At 36.3% G+C, this 20,245-nt stretch overlaps 1 protein-coding gene across 4 annotated transcripts in view; it reads left to right on the forward strand.

Moving 5' to 3' along the window:
- Nucleotides 1–20,245, forward strand: part of LOC110776098 (tRNA ligase 1) — a 63,665-nt gene that overhangs the window by 11,225 nt on the left and 32,195 nt on the right. For all 4 annotated transcript variants that reach the window (XR_008928215.1, XM_056837273.1, XM_021980661.2 and 1 more), the window contains exons 12-20: nucleotides 1,308–1,468; nucleotides 1,552–1,583; nucleotides 7,396–7,568; nucleotides 7,761–7,840; nucleotides 9,872–9,937; nucleotides 10,033–10,316; nucleotides 11,177–11,284; nucleotides 12,647–12,744; nucleotides 17,233–17,293. Coding sequence is in view for 3 of the 4 variants with exons in the window: in XM_056837273.1 (XP_056693251.1) it covers nucleotides 1,308–1,468; nucleotides 1,552–1,583; nucleotides 7,396–7,568; nucleotides 7,761–7,840; nucleotides 9,872–9,937; nucleotides 10,033–10,316; nucleotides 11,177–11,284; nucleotides 12,647–12,744; nucleotides 17,233–17,293 (1,063 nt within the window). In the remaining variant the exon portion in view is untranslated. The remainder of the gene's footprint in view (nucleotides 1–1,307; nucleotides 1,469–1,551; nucleotides 1,584–7,395; nucleotides 7,569–7,760; nucleotides 7,841–9,871; nucleotides 9,938–10,032; nucleotides 10,317–11,176; nucleotides 11,285–12,646; nucleotides 12,745–17,232; nucleotides 17,294–20,245) is intronic.

Below are 20,245 nucleotides of genomic sequence, written 5' to 3' on the forward strand. Positions count from 1 at the left end.
TTAATTATATTTTAATGATGTATAAGAACTTTATCTTCTTTTGTGTTAAAAACAAAAGTTATTCTATAGAATATGAAGTGTTAAGTTAATGCAGCAGTAGTAACTTTGTATCAGTTTTGAAAAACTAAACATTAAAAACACATAAATCTGTTTTTAGTTTTATAAACACAGAAAACTAAAAACATAAAATGATACCGAATGGGTCCTTAGCTTTAAATAAACTTGAATAAAAATAAATCAAATGGAATGAATTAGTGTTACTATTAAGTTGTAAAGAATGTTTAGGTGTTTTAAAATAATGCCTTTGTTTCATAATCAAATTTTTATTTATTTTTAATTATGGAGTACACTAAAATAACCAACAGTTAAGAAAAAATCAACCCGTCTAATTGAATCCTTGTAGTAGTTTGCACTTAGCATCAACCACTATAAACTTTTCCTTTGTAATTATTTGAACAGTGTGGACTGATAACTAGTGAAATTGTGCCTGAATACTTAGACTTGCAAGTATCATGTTCGTCAATTGCTAACCTCTGCCTGGTGATCTTTGCTAGATTCCTTCAATTTCTTAAATTTTTTGGTCTGATCTTGATTCTTACTAGTTACTATGAAACAAATATGCAAAAAATGGAAGGTAAAACAGAATGCATACCAACCTGACGGATTAAGTATTTCAGTATGGTATCAAAGTGTTCTGACATAGAAGAAAAATAGTAGCATAATTGCAATGATACGTTGTACTAGGTTTCTGGACTTCAAGTGAAGTTAAACCTCTTAGACACAAGTAAGATGTTACTTTCACATTTTTCTGAGAATGTTTCAACCGTTTAATGCTTTTGGTGAACTTCTTGAACGAAATATTAATTACCCAGAACAATTTCAAGTGATCCTTTAAGAACTTAGGCAAATCAATAAAACTAGTGAAACAAAGACAATAACTTGTATCTCAATGCCAACAAAGTTGCTAGAACCAGACTGTCGCTACCCAAATTGAGGAGTGGAAATTCCAAGATTTTGGGTATTTCTCCAGTGAAAATGCTATGACAAGCCACTTTGTTGAGATTGGGGGGATGGGGTTCAGACTTCAGACCTTTTAGGATCTTTTCCGCTGACATAGAGAGCCGGATTGTAATTCCGGATTGGATTGGGGTGATTTGGGATTGTGATACATTTTCTTTGATGTATTGACATATGATGTTGTTTCCATCTTCTAATTTTTTCCCTTTGTCCCAATATACTTAAGCTCTGACAACCTAAGTAATTCTTTGTTTATTGTGCTTGTCTGCCGTTCCATGTACTGCTAATAGGAAATGATTTGTCTGATGAGAGAGAAGAAATTTCGAGCGGCCTTCAAATGTTACTTCAACTTTCACAAAGCTGATAGCATGTCAAATGACAATATACATTTTAAGATGGTCATTCATGTCCACAGTGATTCTGTATTCAGGCGATACTCGAAAGAAATGAGGTTACAGTTCTAACATTTCAGTTACTTTAGTTTATGTCACTGCAATGCAATGTCCTAACAGTGAGCGATGTTTGAATCTCCAGGAAAAATCCTGGTTTATGGCCATTATATAGAGGTAACATTCGATCAATTTTTCCTTTTTATTTTATGGATAATATTATGGAAGTTATACTTTTTTTTTGTTTCGTACATTATTGTGCTTATAATTGTTTTAAATATTTGGGAAAGGAACACATACTCAAAGAGTAGTCTGTAACTTAAAATGTGAAACTGAAACTGAAGCAGGTAACCAATAAATTAAGATCCCCAATTTCTCTACTCCACAGGAGCCTTTATCTAATGGGTTGATTAACAACTTGTCTAGCAGCAGTGGATGTATTGAGAACCAAAATCATCCCGGATGTTCATTAAGGAATATATTTTGGAAAGGGAATGGCATAAGAAAAGGGAAAGAAGGAGGAGGGAAAGCTAAACCCTCAATTCTCATAAGTTGTTTGTTTTAGAAAAAAACCATACAACTCTCACCACCCCTTCCCTTATATATACTTCCATCACTGCTGTTCCTCCTCCTCCATCACCTCCCTACTCTGCCGTAGGTGTTGCCCCCCTCCACACCCCTCTTCCCTTTACCGCCGCTTCCCCCCCCCCCCCCCCTCCCTCCCTCCCTCTTTCTCTCTCTCCCTCTCGCTCCCTCTCACTCCCTCTTCCCTTTTATCTTCATCTCTCATCTACTAGTGTTTGGGCGGATTTTTTTTTTTTTTTTTTTTAATGATTCGGGATGTTATTAGGCTTAATTTAAAAAAGCGCGCCTTGCGCCTTTTCATAAGGAGGCGTAGCCAGCTACAAAAGGCACATTTTTCCCAGGCGCTGCCCTTCTGGCAGGCAAGGTAAGGCGCAAACTACTTACATGTCTCCCTTACTGTCCAATATCCAAAGAAAAGACCAAAAAGTTTCAAATTAAATGTTAAATCATATGATCGAGCAATATCCCTCAATTAATTGCATGAATTGTGTTCTCTTTATACTACAAATTGAAAAATCCCTAATTTGAAGAAAAATCCTAATTGAAAAATCCAATTTAGAGAAAACTCTAAATCAGGAAATTTAAGTTGGTGGATGACTCGCCGGACATCTAGGTTGCACCGATACGGGGACGGATACGGGGACGGGTACGGGGACGGAAAACGGCAAAATCAAAAATGCAAAAAACGGGTACGACATGGATTCGGCAAAAAAAAAAAACAAGAATTTAACTAAATTAAACATCCATACATAAATAGTTCAAAATACCAAAAATACAATAAATAGTTCAAAGTTCAAAATAATAGAGATTTTAAACATTAAGTTACTTAAATCACATTATCAATTTATCACAAAATCAAATGACATTTAATTATTTTAAAAACGAAAATAATAATTACAAAAAAAAAACGTCCAAAAAAAATGAATTGAAGAATAAAAATAAACAAATTAAATAAAGAACAAAAATATAAATCAGTATTCTCAATTCCCATTCAAACACAAAGTCACAAACAAACAGAGAAATAAAAAAAATAAAAGAAAAAGAGAAGGGTCTCACCTGGCGGCGAGAGTCGAGAGAGACAAGGAGAGACGGCGGTCACGGCGGCGGCGGTGGATCGCGCTTCCTCCCTCGTCGTCGTCGTGTTCAGTGTTCACAAGGCTAGCCGAAATCGCTCACGTGTTCACAAGTTCGCAAGAAGAAGAGTAGAAGACTTGGAGTTCGAGCTTCCGGCTTCGCACCAGAAGTGGCCGGCGCCGCCTGGGCTGGTGGAGAGGAAGAACACCGGCGGCGAGTCGAATCGAAGAAGAGTCGAAGACTCTAACAGAGTAACAGGTGAGAGAGAAAGTTGAAATAAACCCTAAATTTCGAATTTGGGTATTAATGGCGGTTGGGTACTTGGTTTTTGTCCAAATACGTACCCACCCGTACCCATATTCAGCCCACGTACCCAGATTCAGGATTCGTTTTGGGGACGTATCCATGGCGTACCCGTCCCGTACCCGACCCGTACCCGTCCCCTGTACGGGAAACGGCAGTGGACAGCCGTCCCCGTGCTTCATAGCCGGACATGACATAGACTGTCGGTGAGACATTTCAGATGGTCATCGCCGGTTACTTTGAGGTAAGTACTTTGTTCTTTCACTTTTTTTCTTCTCTCTTCGATTTCTTTCTTTCGATGTTTCTCTATCTTTGTGGTAATCATGTGGTCCCTCCCCTGCCCTCTTCCTTCTTTGTCTTTTTTCCTTTTTCCCCCCTTCTTAAGCTGCACCAAAAGCCAAACAATCCACATATTAGTAAAATACCTATAAAAAATATTTTCTTTTTAATCCATTAACTATTAACTCCGGTTTTTGCTCTTCAACTAGAAAATTAAATACCTCAAAAACAAAAGAACAATAAAATTATATATAGTGTTCCTCGTATACGAAAGGCATGCATCTTCGCCTTGCACCTAGGCTCCAAAAACTTTGGGCCTTTTAAAACTAAGTTTTGAGGGTAGACGATGTGATTTTAAGAAGGTTAAAGTTGTTTTTGAGTCGGTGAGGTGGTTTCCCATGAAGTTCGGATTTCTGTTTTGGGTGGTTGGGAGGGTGATTTCGGTGTTGGTGTTGAAGAAGTTAGGTGGTTTATGGTGGGAGAAGGGTGGTTTCGTGGAGGCTGGGTCATAGATAAAAAAATGCGGTATTCGTTCACGGTCGCGGAGTGTCGGTAACGGAAATGATGCAATAGTCGCGGACCGTGTCGCGGTTGTCGCGTAGGAATTTGAAATTTGAAAGAGAAGCCCCATGTCAGCCCCACTCACTACCTACCCTAGTCCTCCTCCCCTAAGCCGTACATGTGACATACTTAAATGAATTCCTTTGTCTACCTTCTCTCTCCTCTCTTGTTTTAGATCTGAAAATGGAGTTCTCTACTCTATTTCAGTGAAGTTCTCCATTTCTTTCCTCTTTCCCTTTCTTTTTGTCAAAAAAAATGGGGAATTTGGCTGAAAATCGAGTAGATGTGAGGTTAGTAACGTTTAATGCGGACAAAATTCGTTCGGATCGGTTGAACAAGCCGAGATCTCGCCGTTCTTAAAAAGAACTTTACAACTCGGGATATGTCGTATCGCCAGCCTCCAAAACCTATTTAACTCGGGCGAGTTTTTACACCATGGGCTGGGTAAATTTTAGGTGGTGGTAGGGTGGTTTCTTTTGGAGGTTGAGTGAAATTTCGGGGGTGATTGGGTTGTTTTTTTTTGTGGGGGAGGGGGGTTAGTGGTGGGTGAGCAGTTTAGAGGGGTTTGGTGAGGTGGTGCCTTTTGTTGGAGTGGTGTTGGTGTTGCTGAGATTGTAAATTTGTTGGTTGACGACCCTCCACAGGAGTTTGGGGGTTTGGCACACAAATTCTTAAAGTGAGGGGGGGGGGGGGGGGAGGTTCGGACCGTAGGGGTAGATTGGGGTGGTGTTACATCTGGAATTTTCAAATGTACACCATAGACCCCTATCCATAGGAACGTTGAAGTGAAGGGGTACTCTAGAAAGGCAAGTCTGAACAAATGTGGTTCTACCAATTTAGCTTCTTAGTACCTTCTAACAAACCACATCTTGGATAGTTGGTTTATGTTAGGATTTTTCTTTTTGCTTATACTGATAAAAGAACTCTTAAATAAAAGAAAAGGCAAGACCACACAATGTTTGAAAAAGCGCGCTTAAGTTCGAAGCTCTAGGGCAAAGGGCTTAATTAGGTCTGAGCAAAGCGTTTGTGAAAAAGCGCAAAAAGCGTATGAAGCGCGCTTTTATGAGCTTCATTGAAATTCTTCTTTCTTAAAAAAATTTCACATTAAAAGATTTTTTTTATATTTTGTTATTGTCTATTGGACCACATCCTATTAATCCTCACCAATTCTTAAATGGATTTGGTCCACACTAAATTTATTGTGGACCATTCCTAAAACAAGGTCAACAACTTGTTCCTAATTCATTTTGGCCTGTCTTTTAAGATTATTATGCAAAAAATATCAAATTTGTGTCGTTGATATATGTTGGGCTTGAATTTAATGTGATTTTAAGTCACAATTTACTTTTAAAAACACGGGTTACTATGGTTCAAAAAAGGATTACGGTATCTGATAATATGGTGTTTAATTTATTATAGTCACTATATGAACAACAAAGGTCCATATGTATGTAAAAAGGGTATTAGAGAAAATTATTGATTTTGGGTCCACACTAATATTATTGTGGACCAGGTCCACACAAGAATAATCCATTAATCCTTAACAATAGAAAGTGGGCCAAGAGTCCAAAAGAAAAGAAAAAAGAAGAAAAAAGGAAGATGACATATCCTTTTGAAAATAGCATAGTATATTTGTTTCCTAGTGGATATTACGTGATAAACACTATGCTTTATTTTGATAAAACAAGGAGCAATAGGGAAGAAAATCTGATGTTTATGTGTTTTTGTGGTTATTTTAGTAAGATATATATCCATAATGGTAAAGAAACCTTGATTTCTTTAAAAGTGCGCTTCACTTCGATAACGCTCGCGCTTTGCGTTGGCGCTTTACGCTTGCTCTTTACGCTTAAGCTCTAGGACTCATATCGCTTTAGTGCGCTTTGCGCTTTTTTAAAACACTGAGACCACATAATGGTTGGGAGGAAAGGCCCTTTTTGATGATTAAGTTCTATGTTCCTTGTACTTTGTAACCTGTGGTTACCTGGAAATGGATATTCAAAGTTGGTTATTGGCATATAAAAATCACAACCGAACCTGTCATTTGATTGATGCTTTCCGCCTTTCAGTTAAGTTAATAGCATGGACTGTTTTTCATATGACATGACAAGATCTCCAAAGAATTCTGTTATCACTTGTTACTGAGTGAATAAAATAATTCAATGCCCTAAATTTTTTTTGGTTCTACCATTTGATTGATTATTGCAGAAATATCACTGTGTTGGTTAGCACAATTTTCGAAAAGAAAAACACATTTTTTAGTGGAGTAGGATTTTCCTAACATGAGGTATTTAGGTGGGTATGAAGAATGTATTATTTTTTGGAAGATTTCTTGGGCGCTCCTTTTGTCTTTTTTTTCCTCTCGTTAACAACTCATACTCCTACTTACTTATTTTAGATGACGCTTTGTACTCTATTCTTTTTTGTAGGCACCCTTATGATTGGGTGTTGGGGGAGCTTACTCACTTATTGAGAACCCATGAAAGATTGACAGGGAAGTGTAAATGGCTGATTCATTGGGTCTTTTACCTTTCATTCCCTTTATAGCCGCCTGAGAACTCCAAATTCTCAATGCTTCCACGTCCAATTTTATTTAGCTTCCTAAGAGAAGAAAGTTTCAGGAAACTCAATAGCTGTGATATTCTGCAGGCGCATAGACCACACAAGGCTTTATCCCCTCACGTGTGTAGCTGTGTATCCTACATCTTGCTAGTTTAGAGACAGGGAATTATTTGTTTTTGTATGTTTGTGCTGAAATATCCTTGGCAGACACTCTGGTGTGGTTTGATACAGACTCTCCCCTTTTACTCTTCAGGGTCATCTACAGGTATAATATGTGAAGTTTCAGAGGTAAAAGGGGCATAAGGTTTTGTGCTAGGATGCTTTTTTCCCATGATGTGGGTGCTTTGGTTGGGGAGGTGGGTTCTTTGGTTACGTTATGGGACTAAGTGGTGATTTTAGTTTCTTTTTGGCTCAAGCTCATGGGGCTTTTTTAACGTTTCCGTCTATAATGTATTGCTAGATTGTACTTCTCTTTTCTTTTACTTTGATTTATGGTTGACTTCTTGTCTACTTTGTATCATATCTTTTGCTGACTAGCAAAGAAAAACTGAGGCATAGAAGCTTTGCGGCTTTGCGCTATGGAATAATGCATCCCTTCTGAAATATAAGACAATTATTTTCTTTTCAGGGTTTTTTGTTGACATAAATTTATTCAAAGGAAGCAAGCAAAGAGTTGCTGGAATTGGGAATGAAACGAGTGACACCAACAATGTCATTTTTAGTAGTGATGTATCTGGAGCAGATTCACTAGCTGACGAGGATGCCAACTTAATGGTGAAATTGAAGTTTCTCCCTTACAAGGTAGCTAAATATACATTAACTGTCTGTTGTGCTTTTTTCGCTTGCATGACACTTGGATAGTATGCGGCATATACTTGGCAGCCACAATTTAGTTTTACTTAGATCTTCAGTTTTATTTATGGTATCTTGATGGCCTTTGGTTGTCAATGAAAGTTTCTGATTTTTGTGTATTTATCGTTTTACTTTTTGAAGGTGCGGACTTTCTTGATCCGAAACGGTTTATCAATTCTATTCAAGGATGGTCCTGCTGCTTATAAGACATATTATATGAGGTTTGCTACACCTCTATATTGTTTCTGTTAGACTAGAGGATAAAAAAGACAAATAATACCTTCTTATCCCTAATATTACAACAATTACTATTGAAGGAAGTTTCACAAATATCATATCGTTTATATTTAAGAAATTTAATATCCTTTCACTGTTTCACACTGCCAATACCCAATTTGCACTTTTTGAGAATTTTGAAGTCCCTTACTCACTTGGGTTGTGGGTATTTCCTATGCTTTCTGTGGTCCCCTCTTACATCAATTACTTTCTTAATTTTTGTGCCCAACCCCTCTGTTGCAATATGAGGGGAGGAAGTAAGATATTGTGTAGCTCAGACCGTCAAACGTCATTTCTAGAATCATCACACCCTAAGAGCATGTTTATCAAAGACCAAAACTTGGTGTTCAAGAGAGAGAATGAAATAAAAAACTATAAAATAGGTAAAGAGATGAGAGAGTAGAACCATGTAACATTTGGTGTTCATGAACGTCAAATGGAAAACCAATTTGATAGAAAAAATGATTGACACGTGGAAAATGGGGTCCAAATATGGTTGCTGTTTTTCTTTTTACTTTTTAGTTGCAAAAGAGATGCATACTTGTAAAATTTGCAATGCCCATAAAAATAATATTACAATTTAAAAAGATAAAATAAAATAAAATATGAACATTTTTATTTTTTCATGCTCTATGAATAGACACCAATATTGACCCACTTTAGATCAAAAAAAATCTTAACTAAACATGTTACTTTGTTTAATTTTTTAAGTTTAATTTATTTAAATATTTATTAGCCAATCATAAAATTTAATTAATAACAATTAATACGTCACAAAATTAATTAATAATAGTTAATTATGTCACTAATATTTTGATTACATACTTATTAAAATAATAATGTCATGAGAAATAAATGTAGGTGGGGTATGGATGAAGTAGGAGAGAGATGATATTTTGGTGTTTGATAAGACATGATCAATTGTTGGTGTTGAGTTTGGTGTTGGAGAGAGAGAAGATAAAATATTAAGTATATTTTATTAGGTTGAAGTCCAAATTTTAGGTGTTTGATAAACATGCTATAACCTAGTTTTAGGTGAATCATGAAGGTTACCCCAGTTCAAATTTAGTCCCTTGGATTGACAGATTCATGAACTGAGCATATGTTCAGAGAACTTTGTCGTCCTCTCTGGATAACATTTTCTCTGTCATTCTTTCTCTTTATGATGCGTCCTTTGAAGCTCCTTATCTGAGACTAACTAGCAAAGGCAAGGCTGAACATTTTCTTCAATAAGACATTGAATTCTTCTTCACTTGTTCAAAACCACCAGTAGCTTGCAGCAATTATGTGCTAACAAGTCTACTATCGTCTTTGTTACTGTCGTACACTTAATAGTTGAGAATAGATTAGTATAGGGACTATATTGAGAGTCCTATAGATAAAGAAAATTTCATTTGTGTGTGTGTGTGTGTGAGAGTCCTATAGATGAAGAAAATTTCATTTGTCTCGCCATGTTCTCAATTTTCTCTCAGTCCAGGAGAGAATTTGGCTGTATCCATTAGTGACACTAACCTTTGTGGTTTCTCTTAGTGGAAACACGCAAATGGGTGGTGTAGCAAACAAGTAAATTTAGTTTGTTTTGGGCATTGTTACCTTGGATACAATTGATATGAAGTAAAAACTCACTCTTACTGTAAACAAAAGAAATGGTGAAATCATGGAGCTTTGAGTAGGGATGCAATGGTTGCGTTTGCTCTTTCTTTTTCTTTTGTAGTTCAAATTAGTTGGCTGAAGAAGCTGCTCTAACGACATGTTTTTTGTGATTGTTTGATGATTGTTTAGTGATTGTGAATTAAGAAGGTTAGTAATCCTAATGATAAATAAGTGTGAGGCTAATTGTAATGGGAAATGGGGGCATCTCTTATAATCAAGGACATTTAATGGCTTCTCCACGTGATTGAAAGCAGTGGGATTTTGAATATTATATTGTCATATGTTTTTTAACATATGGTGGGTATGGTATATTTGTTTGGCAGACAAATGAAAATTTGGGGCACCTCAGCGGCGAAGCAAAAGGAATTGAGCAAGATGCTGGATGAATGGTAGTAGTAGTGCTACCCTTTTTCTGCTGCAGCCTTTAGTTATAGTTATATTTTGTGGCTGTAATTGATACGTAAACTGGTGCTCTGCTTGAAAGGGCTGTATACATACGACGGAAGTGTGGCCACACCCAGCTGAAGTCTAATGTTTACCTTAGTGAGGCTGAATCTTTCCTTGAACAGTACGCGAAACGGAGTCCTGCGAATCAAGCACTCATAGGTGCAGCTGGAAATTTGGTGAGGTCTGAAGATTTCTTGGCTATTGTTAGAGCCATGGATGAAGAGGGTGACCTTGAGAGAGAACATGAGATGGAACCTATTACACCATCTCCTAGCACTAAAGATGCTGTGAGAAAAGAGGGCCTTATCGTGTTTTTTCCAGGTTTCTGCCTCTTCTCTACATCAAGTAATTGGTGTTTTGCCACAAGCTACTTTTTCAGTTTTTTAACATAAAGAAATATCTGTAATGGTTTTAAAATAAAGAGAAAAGAATACATACTGGAGGATAAGATGTCTTTTGAAGATTACATGTGGATTACCATCAAATCCTTCATTACATCATTCGTAAAAACACATGGAAAGTCCCTCTCCTTGTATTAACACCGAATAGAAGATAATGCACTCCACAAAGCCTCCCAAGTGCCAACCAGTACTTATGCTGTAATAGAATATATCATTCTCTGTCACATTAAACCCAATGGGTAATCGCGCATGCTTCCTCGAGATTTCATTTCCTTTTGCTTGAACTCTAGAAAATTGCACTTAGCTAGCCATCAACCTAATTAAATGCCATATTATAAAAGAAACTTTCTAGCTCACAACATCCAGGGATTCATAAATTATACTTCCTCCGTATTTTTTTGTTTATTTTATTTTATTTTGTTATTGCACCATTTGATGTTTCACGCTTGCCAATGCAAAATCTTAACAATTAAAATCTCTTATTATGCATTAGCTAAAATTATAAAAAGTTGATATTTGAAAATATATATCGTGACGAATCTAACAAGATCCCACATGACTATATAATTTCTTAGATATAAATCACAAAAAAATTGGTAAGGGAGAGTGTGTGAATAGTGTAAAATTGCAAGTGGTTCAATAATAAAAAACGGAGGAGGTATTAGTTATGTTAACATTTTGAAATTTTATATGTCATCGATTTCTTTCTGGTATTTATTAGTTTGTTCTATGAGCTTTTCAGTGATGAACTGTTTTTTTTTCATACATTTTTTCCTGCAGGAATACCAGGCTGTGCTAAATCTGCACTTTGCAGGGAACTGCTTAGTGCTCGGAGTACTTTTGGAGATGGTCGCCATGTCCAAAGTTTGATGGGTGATCTCACTAAAGGCACGATATTCTAACTATCTATTGCATCCTCTATCTTATTTCAAAAAAATAAAATTGTATGCATCCTATAGCACGTTCGATATTATTGTAGCAGCATTGATTTTGTGATTATATCTAGTTATGGCTTTAAGTAATCTTTTAATGATTAAGAAATTTTGTACATGATTGGTTGTATTCTGCCTTTTTTAGATAGGCTATAACAGTATCAACGGTAAGGGGTTGCCTTAGTGGGTGTTTAAGTACTCTCGGTCGATTATACAGAGGAATGGAGATATTGACAAAGATGTGACTCCCAGGATTATTTTTGGGTGGCTCAAATAGTGAGTCGCCTCCCTCTTAGTGATTGTTCTGTCAACGATAGGAAGAGTATCTGCAGATGCACCAATAAGCTTACTGTAATCCTTGATATTATGTTCGTTTTGCAATTCAGTACAGGACATTTATTGCATTCTGAATCATCCTTGTCTTTATATAGGCATGAAAGAATTTAGTATTAGAGTCTCCCAATTTTGTTCAGGTGTATACTGCAATTTTCCAGAATTTTCCTTAATCTCGCCCCAATTCTCTAGATTTAGAGTGAATCTCCTTGTCTCCACTATAAGATGAATCTCTATCGTACAGAGGTCGTCTGATGTTGAATGTCTTCCAGCTTACCTCTTATACTTTCTATTCTGCGAGCTATGCTTTGGAAGTTCTGAAAGAGGTTACTTAACATATACCAATACTACCAAATATCCAACAAAGGAGTAGAATGTTGCTTATATTTCTATTGTTCTGCAATGATTGAAAATCATATCAGAAGAAAGACAGGCTAAAGCTTCTTTCTTTTCACCTGAATTCATTTTTCAGATACCAGTACTTATTAGAACTTCACTGAATTTGTTGACCCTTATCTGAGCTTACGGCTTACTATCGCTTATCTAAACTTATTTTAAGTTGGATATGGATTTGGTAGCCCTTATACAAAACTTATTAGAGTGTACTGCCCTTGTGAACTTTCTTTTCATAAATGAAAAGAACGTCACATGATTAGTTGCAAGTTAGTTCTTGTGGTAGGGGATCCTTCCTAGAAGGTGGTTAGCCTTTCTCAAGTTTCCTGCTAGGTTGTTAAGATCATTTGATATAGTAATACAAATCTCTTCTCCAAAAAAAAAAAGTAAAAAGAAAGTTAAGTAGCAAGTTGGTCGTGAAGAAGGGCTAATGTAATGCATTTAATAATTTCACCTTCCAGCTGTTTTAATAATCATTTAGCTGCAATCAATTAACAAACCCTCTTGGTGTTTATATTTCACATTTTTGTTTCCTATTTGACTGAGAATTTTTTTTCTGACTTGAAGACATTATTTCATTGTGTATTTGCAGCACGATACTGGCCGAAAGTTGCTGAAGAATGCAAAAGGAAGCCTGACTGCATAATGCTTGCTGACAAGAATGCACCAAACGTGGAAGTATGGAATCAGGTAATAACATGTTTCATTGTTGGTGTCCGCAATGTGAGGCTGACAGCCCCTTTTTCCTTAATATTTTTTCTGTTAATTATTTTTAGGGTTAAAATTTGAAAATAACTATTTGATTCCTAAAATTAATGCATCATCTCTTAAAACTTGTAATATCTCATAGTGATGTAATAAACAATGTTACATGGAACGCGGGACGTTTCGGAACGTGGTACAGGAACGGGAACGCGAAACGCCGCCTCTAGAGTTCCCGGGACGTTGGGTTCAATTTCTTTTACTTTTTTTGGGACTTTAAATTTTAGAATCAGTAAAAATTAAAACCATAAAACAAAATAAATAAGGACTATGAATAAAGAAAAAAATTTGAATAAGGAAAAATAAATAAAGAAATCTATTATATGAGTACTATTTTTTATAAGGAAAAATACTCTAGTAAAAGATTTGTACTTTATTAAGATTTTCCCCTCAAAAACGGACGAAAACAGTCAGCTAGCTGTTCCAACTACCCTTTCCTCGAAAAAAAAGGTTGTACACACTACCCACCCAACTATAATAAATAAAGAAACATAAAAATATTAATTAAAGGGGAAGGCCCACTGTAACTCTGTAAGTCTAGGGTAGTATAAAAACCCCATCTTCTTCTTTCTTCGTCTTCATCAATAGGCACCACCATTGTTAACAAAAAAAACTGTCTTCTTCCTTCACCTTCGTCTTCTTTCGCCATCTTCTTGACCATAACTGTATCAAAGCTGGGTTTTCAATTCGGGTGCGTCACTTCCGACGATTTGGGTCGCGAACCACAACGAACCCGGTTCGTGGAACATGGCAACGTACCACGGTCCGGGTAACACTGGTAATAAGGTTTGAATTTTCTCATGAGTAGCCCTTGTTTGTGGTGTTATGAACTTCCGATATTTACTTCTTTAGGTTCTAATGTGTTGTTTGTGAAGACTGAAGAGTCTTGTGACTTGTACCAGAAAAAGAAGTTTGTGGAAAATTAAAAATGTGAAATCATATGCCTTTAGTTTAAAAAGGCGCACTAAGGCGCACAAGGATCCTGGAGCCTAGGTGAAAAGCTTCGACGTGCGTCTTTTGGATATGAGGCGCACATAAATTTCTAAAAAACCTTAAGATTGGGAATAGATCAAAATTAACACGCTTTATACTCCAAACAACATAATAATTATATTAGTAATGCATAAATGGACAAAAGGAAGCACAATTTGTTACCATCATACATCCAAACGACAGAGTACTTAGAATTAGACTTAAAGTACCACAAAAATCATACAATCAACATAAAATAAATAAGTAGAAAGAAAAGCAAGAACAATAGTTCTTCAAGCTTGATAGTAGGTATCTTAAAACACTAGGTACTCTATATCATCATCGTCATACACGTCCTCTTCTCCTTGATAATCCTCATCTCCACTAATGTCCTCTTCTTCCATCTCATCACTATCATATTCATCCAACAACACAACTCTATGAGTGGAGCTAATATCAACACCTTTTCTTTTATCAACTCTTGATGATGATCTAGTGGCATAGATAGGATCATTAGCTCCGGAGGCTCTACCAACAACCCATCATGTCAAATCCTTACCATCAAATAAAGCTCACCATCATTATCCTCATTCTCCTCATATCATCCATCCTCCCAAGTATCCATTTATTACTTTCATTAATCTCATTTAAGAGAATGGAATCAATGGTGTCTTTCCTCATGTATCGGCGTATCAGTTCTATTGTCATGTCATTTAGTCGACTTTGTGCCAATCGGTTCCTCTTCTTAGTATGAAGCTGTGAGAAATAAAGATTATGAGTTTCATCATCCTATCAAATAATACTTCCTTCGTTTTTCTTTACTTGCAACGGTTTCCTTTTTTTGAAGTTGCACATTACTTGCACCATTTCCTTTTATTATATGCATTCGCCTTCTTTTTGGTATGTTCACACACCAAATACCCATTTGACCCTTACACAAATTCATTAGTACCTAACTTTTTCTACATTTGTTTGTTATCACATGGGCATTTTTGATATATACTCTTTTTCTTAATGTTTGTTCCCAACACAAATGGTGCAAGTAATAAAAATGGAAGAAGTATCATATTATTAAGTAAATTGACAGAGGCATAGTTACTTATAAGTTGAAAACATCTCAATTCCTTTCACAACCGGAGCACTACAAATGAGGCTAAGAACCTTTATGACCAAATGCATGAGATTGGGACATGGATTTCCATAAGAATACCACCACTTTGCTATTGAAAAGAAAGTAAAAACATGTGTTTAAACTTGATATTTGATTTACATACGTCAATACCCGGTGATTTGGTCTTCCTTTGCCTAATTGCCATGTTATGGCTAAAGAGTTCAGCGGCATTCTTAAACGAATTCAACTCATTAAGTATCTTGTTAGTTTCCACCTCCGGAACTAGCCTTGCAATGCAATCATACAAATCCGTGACAACTTACTTGATCGGGTTTATTATAATGGATTTCCAGATTTATATAAAACCCGTCTTCATACAAAGGCCGATGAAAGTTGACCAGTGTATATACCTAGTCGCGCTTAAGGCTCAAGGCGCACAACTGTGTCGCCTAAGTTATCCAAGGCGTGAGGCGAGAAAAAGGCGCATAAGGCCCTGAGGTGCTAAGGCGACGCCCTTGTGCGCCTGAATCAAATGGTGGGCCGAGAGTCCAAAAAGAAAAGGAAAAAAAGAAAAATGAAGAAGAAGAAAGCAGAATTGTCTTCAGCCGGCTCTATCAATGGCTTCATAAATGTAGCCCATTGGAGGCACTTTCACTCTATCAAAAGTTTTCTTGCAAGAGAAATGATGCTATTTTCTTTCTTCCCGATTCCTTTGAGAAAATATGCTATTTTCTTTCCTCCCGATTCCTTTGACCATTAGAAGCACTCCACTCTTGAGAAGTAACCATTTTCCTCAAGTTGGCCTTTTGTTTATGAAATTGAGCAAGAGTGATGAATGATGTTGCAAATCTAGTGATCGTCAGCCTATGTGAGTTTCTTCATGTGTGAACTTCCTCATCATGTTCACAAAGAGGGATATGGCTATAAATATAGCCATTCATGAACATTCACTTCCTGATTCACTCTTGACCTTTAGAAGATTTCCAATGTCTTTCGATTGTAATGTGCGGCACATAGAATCCAATGAACATGAGGTCTTTGTGCCGTAAGTAGTTTACTTACGGATTACAAAACCAAAGCATGACGAGTTAGAGACAAAGTAAATCTAGGAATTAAATTCAACTAAAAGTTAGAGGAGAGTTATTATTTCTTACTGGCCTTAACATAGTAGATGTGTTATCCGTCACCACTTGAACAACATTTGACTCTCCAACTTCTTCAACCATGTCATCTAGAATTTGAAACAAAAAAGTTGCATCTTCCACAACTTCCGAAACATCCATGGATTTTAAGAACACGACACCCTTTGGAGAGTTGACAAGAAAGTTCATAATGTCTTTTTGTGCAACCAAATCACGCCATCTATCGGATAAAATAGAGCACCCTTTTGTTTTACACTCTTTCTTATGCTCCTCTACTTGGTTGTCAGTGTCCTCCAATTCTTTCTTAAGCAAATGAACTTGTTAGTGTAACAAGAAGAGGGATATGTTTTCTCTCTCCTCGGGTCCTCTGCTTCAATATTCAGTAGGTAGAATATGACCGTTGGAAGGTCATGTGGGGTTGGGCTTATCATTAAAAAGAAATTAAATGCCACGCCAGCCTTGCGCCTCAATACTGAAAGCCCTAAAGTTGCGCGCCTACCTGCGCCTGCTAGACCGCGCTGCGGCTTGAAGGTTCTAGGCGTTGAAGGCTGCGCCTGAGTGTGCCTTTTGCCTAGGTGCTCCTTGGGCGCGCTTTTTCAAAACTAAGCATATGCACAACTGGTTATTCTTACTTGGTTAGGGGAAAATGTGGTGAACATTGTTTCATTTTAAAACTAGCTTAAAACTAGGAAAGTTGTTAGAAGTTAGTTAACGGTTGTTGTTGGTGGGGCTCTGTGGGAATTATTTGTAAGGGTGTTAAGAGCTTTCCGATGGACGTGTCATTAACGTGCTTTACTTATATGAAAGGATTTCTTTGTTCTCCAAGGAACAGTTGGGGAGCTAGTTTAAGAGAGAAATTTAGAACCTTGCTCTCCAAATTTGAATTTGTTTGACAGCCAAACAGAAGGGTGGGTTGACGTATAGGTTCCTTGGTTTGAAGGTGAACTCTCTGTTGTACAACATTGCTCAAATGTCATATGCTTGCTAATCTGACTTTGCTGGCCTTCCGTTAAAAAGTTATTTAGGTGCTTGCTTGTATTTGTTTGCCTTGTCCAAGTTGTCTGTCATTTGTGTTACCCATGTGTCCAATACTCCAATGTATTGGATTTTGATGCTTTCTCATCTGTAATAGCTTTGTGTCTGACTTAGATTTTCTTCAGTGGATTTGAGATTTTTTCCCCTGTTTTGCAGATTGAGAACATGAGCCAAACTAGCGGGGCAATTGCTGTTCCAGTTATACCTGATTCTGGAGGTAATTTCACTTAATCTCTTTCAAATGGCCAAGTGTTTATTTTTTTATTTTGGCGAATGGGAATAACAACATTTTGAATCACCTTAGCCCCTGAATTTTTCATCGCAAAATCATAGTTGGGATTATTGATGTTAATTTTTCTTTTTTATTTTATTTTGGCGCAATGGCAATGAAAGGTTTGAAAAAAAGGAAAAATTAACATTAATAATCCCAACTATGAGTGGCCTTCTCGTTTTAATCCCAACTACAGTTTAACCTAGAATAATCCTAACTATTATGGTACCCTTCTCAAAACAGTCAAACTCATTTACTTACCTGCTGCATCCGGTAACATCAATTAAAAGTGCACCCGTCACATTTGTTCTTCTTCCTTCTTTCTTTAAGCTTCCATGGGAGCTCTTTTTGTCATTTTTTCCACCTTCACAATTTTTCTTCTTCCTTACTCCGTATATTTTCTCACCCTTTTCAGCTGTGTCTTATGATTCTTAATGTTTTAGCTCTTCATCAAATTCAAGGAGCAACAAATTTAACTCTGGAACCATGTAAATTTCTTTTTTTTGTTTGGTAATTAAGATAACAGAAGGTCGGGTAACAAAGTACCCAGCTTGATTTTTTTTTTTCAGTGAAAGAAAATAACAGTGTTCCAAAAACCGAATTTGCATTCGTTAGGTTAGTTAGTCAGTGTTTGTCTAAATCTCTTTCATCGCAAAATCATATTCTCACTCATTATCTCATAATTCATTCAAATTCTTCTGTTTTCGTCTCCATTAATAATCCAGAGAAATCCATAATTAAACTGTAGTGTCTAGCAAATGTGACTGCAACAACCACGAAACAGGGTAGCGAGGAGGTGAGATTCAAAGTCAATGAGGGAGAATTTAACGAGTTTCGTTTGATGAACTTATCATTAGCGGCAATTGAGGTGTTTTCTAGTGAATTTTGTGCGGTGGTCGTAGGTGGTCGCAAATGATGGTTGAGGGGGCGACGCTTGGTGTTCATGGTATTGGGGTCAATAGTGTGTTTATTGATTAACCCCGGAACTATGGAAACCTCAATCATATAAATTAAGTTTACTGATGTTAAAAATAAATTGTATTGATTGAATAAGCATAGGATTAGGCAAGGAATTTGAGCATAAGGCATGAATTCTAGTGTGCCTGTGCTTCTTTGAGTTGAAGAGGTAGAAAGAAGGTAAGGGAAGAAGAATTGAAGAAATTAAAAAATAAAAGAACAGAAATATACTTGCATTTACCGGTTTTAAAGGTAACGGATAAGCTTGGACTGTTTTGAGAAGGGTACCATGATAGTTAGGATTATTCTAGGTTAAATTGTAGTTGGGATTATTAATGTTAATATTTCCAAAAAAATATTGGTTGCAAATATGTTTATAACAATTTTCTCTATACTTGTCATTTAGTAAGTGATAACATTTTCATTTTAATTCTTTGAACAGAACTATTGCTCCATAGGTTACTATATATTACAATGAAATCTACCTTAAAAAAAATATTACAATGAAATCCGATATATCAATAAAAATTCCACTATGCCTAAATGAGATCAAACAACTTGTATAAACTTTTGTATAAGATCCCTTACCAATTAACCACACAAAAGATTTCCCTTGTTGACGCGCGCGGCGTGCAAATTATTATTATTTTGTTTTTCATTTTTTTTTGTACTGATTATACTAGTGTAAAACATAACAAACAGTAATAAAAGCATTACTAAAAGTAATAAAAACATAAGTAATTGAATTACAAATCAGCTATACGACTCCCTCCGTCCATGTTTATAATCTCGTTTAACTAAAAACACGAGTTTTACGAAAAGTAGAATATAGTACACTGAAAAGTGGAATATAGTATGTTAATATTTGATTTGCATGGGAAAGATGAGTATAGTATATGAGAAAGTGTAATATAGTACATATTTTTGTTTTGTTGTGTTATCAATGCATTTTTAATTAATATAGTACATGGAAAAGTTGAGAATGTAATGACAAAAAGTAGAAACAAGACTATAATTTTGGGATGCGTGATTAGGAAAATAAGACTATAATTATGGGACACACGGAGTATAAGACAAATAGTTACACTTACGAGTCGAATTGTCATGATTTTAAAACAATTTTTGTATTAACTAAACAAATTTAATCTGAACTTAAATGAAACAATCCATAACTAAAACAAATTTAATGGTAACTAAAACAAAATAATTATTAACTAAATCTCATAAAATCTTAACTAAAACTAAGAAGGACGGACACTTCTGAAATTATACCTAAAATTCAGAAAATCTTAACCGAAACTCAGAAACACATAACTAAAAGGGAAATTTATTTTAAATAATCCAAACTTTTAACGATTTTCCGTTAATAATTCAACTTTTATATTATTATCTAAAAATCCAACCTTTATTCCCCCATTAACTTTTATTGCACCCAACTGGTCATCAACCCGATACAACAGGTCACCTATACACGTGTCAATGTGTCATGTAATCATTTGTTATTTTTATAAATAATTTTTTCTTTTTCTTTACTATCCTTTCTCTGGCAGAAGAACAACCTATTTCCTCCACCGCCAACCTCACCCTCGTTCACTTTCTCCTCCAAAACGCCACTAATCAAACCACAAATTACAGTTCTTGATTGCCACATTTCTCTTCAAAGGTCCAAATCTCCAATGTCTTGCTTAGCGCTCTCTCTCTCTCGAACTCGTCAATGGGCCCGACATCCTCCTCCAAACTCGCGAATGGTTTCCCCCAGCCAAGCCCTTGCCGCCGTCTCCGCCTATGCCTTCCGAAACACCCACCTCGCCTTTTTCTCCGCCGTTGTCGCCGCCTTACCTCTCTCCTCCAAACCCCACAACATATGATGATCGGGGAAGAGGGACTAATGACCCAGTTGTTGCTTCAAGCGTTCAGGTAATTGTGAGTGTAAAACCTCGA

Source organism: Spinacia oleracea, chromosome 2 (assembly GCF_020520425.1).
Source record: "Spinacia oleracea cultivar Varoflay chromosome 2, BTI_SOV_V1, whole genome shotgun sequence".
Classification (NCBI taxonomy): Eukaryota; Viridiplantae; Streptophyta; class Magnoliopsida; order Caryophyllales; family Amaranthaceae; genus Spinacia; species Spinacia oleracea.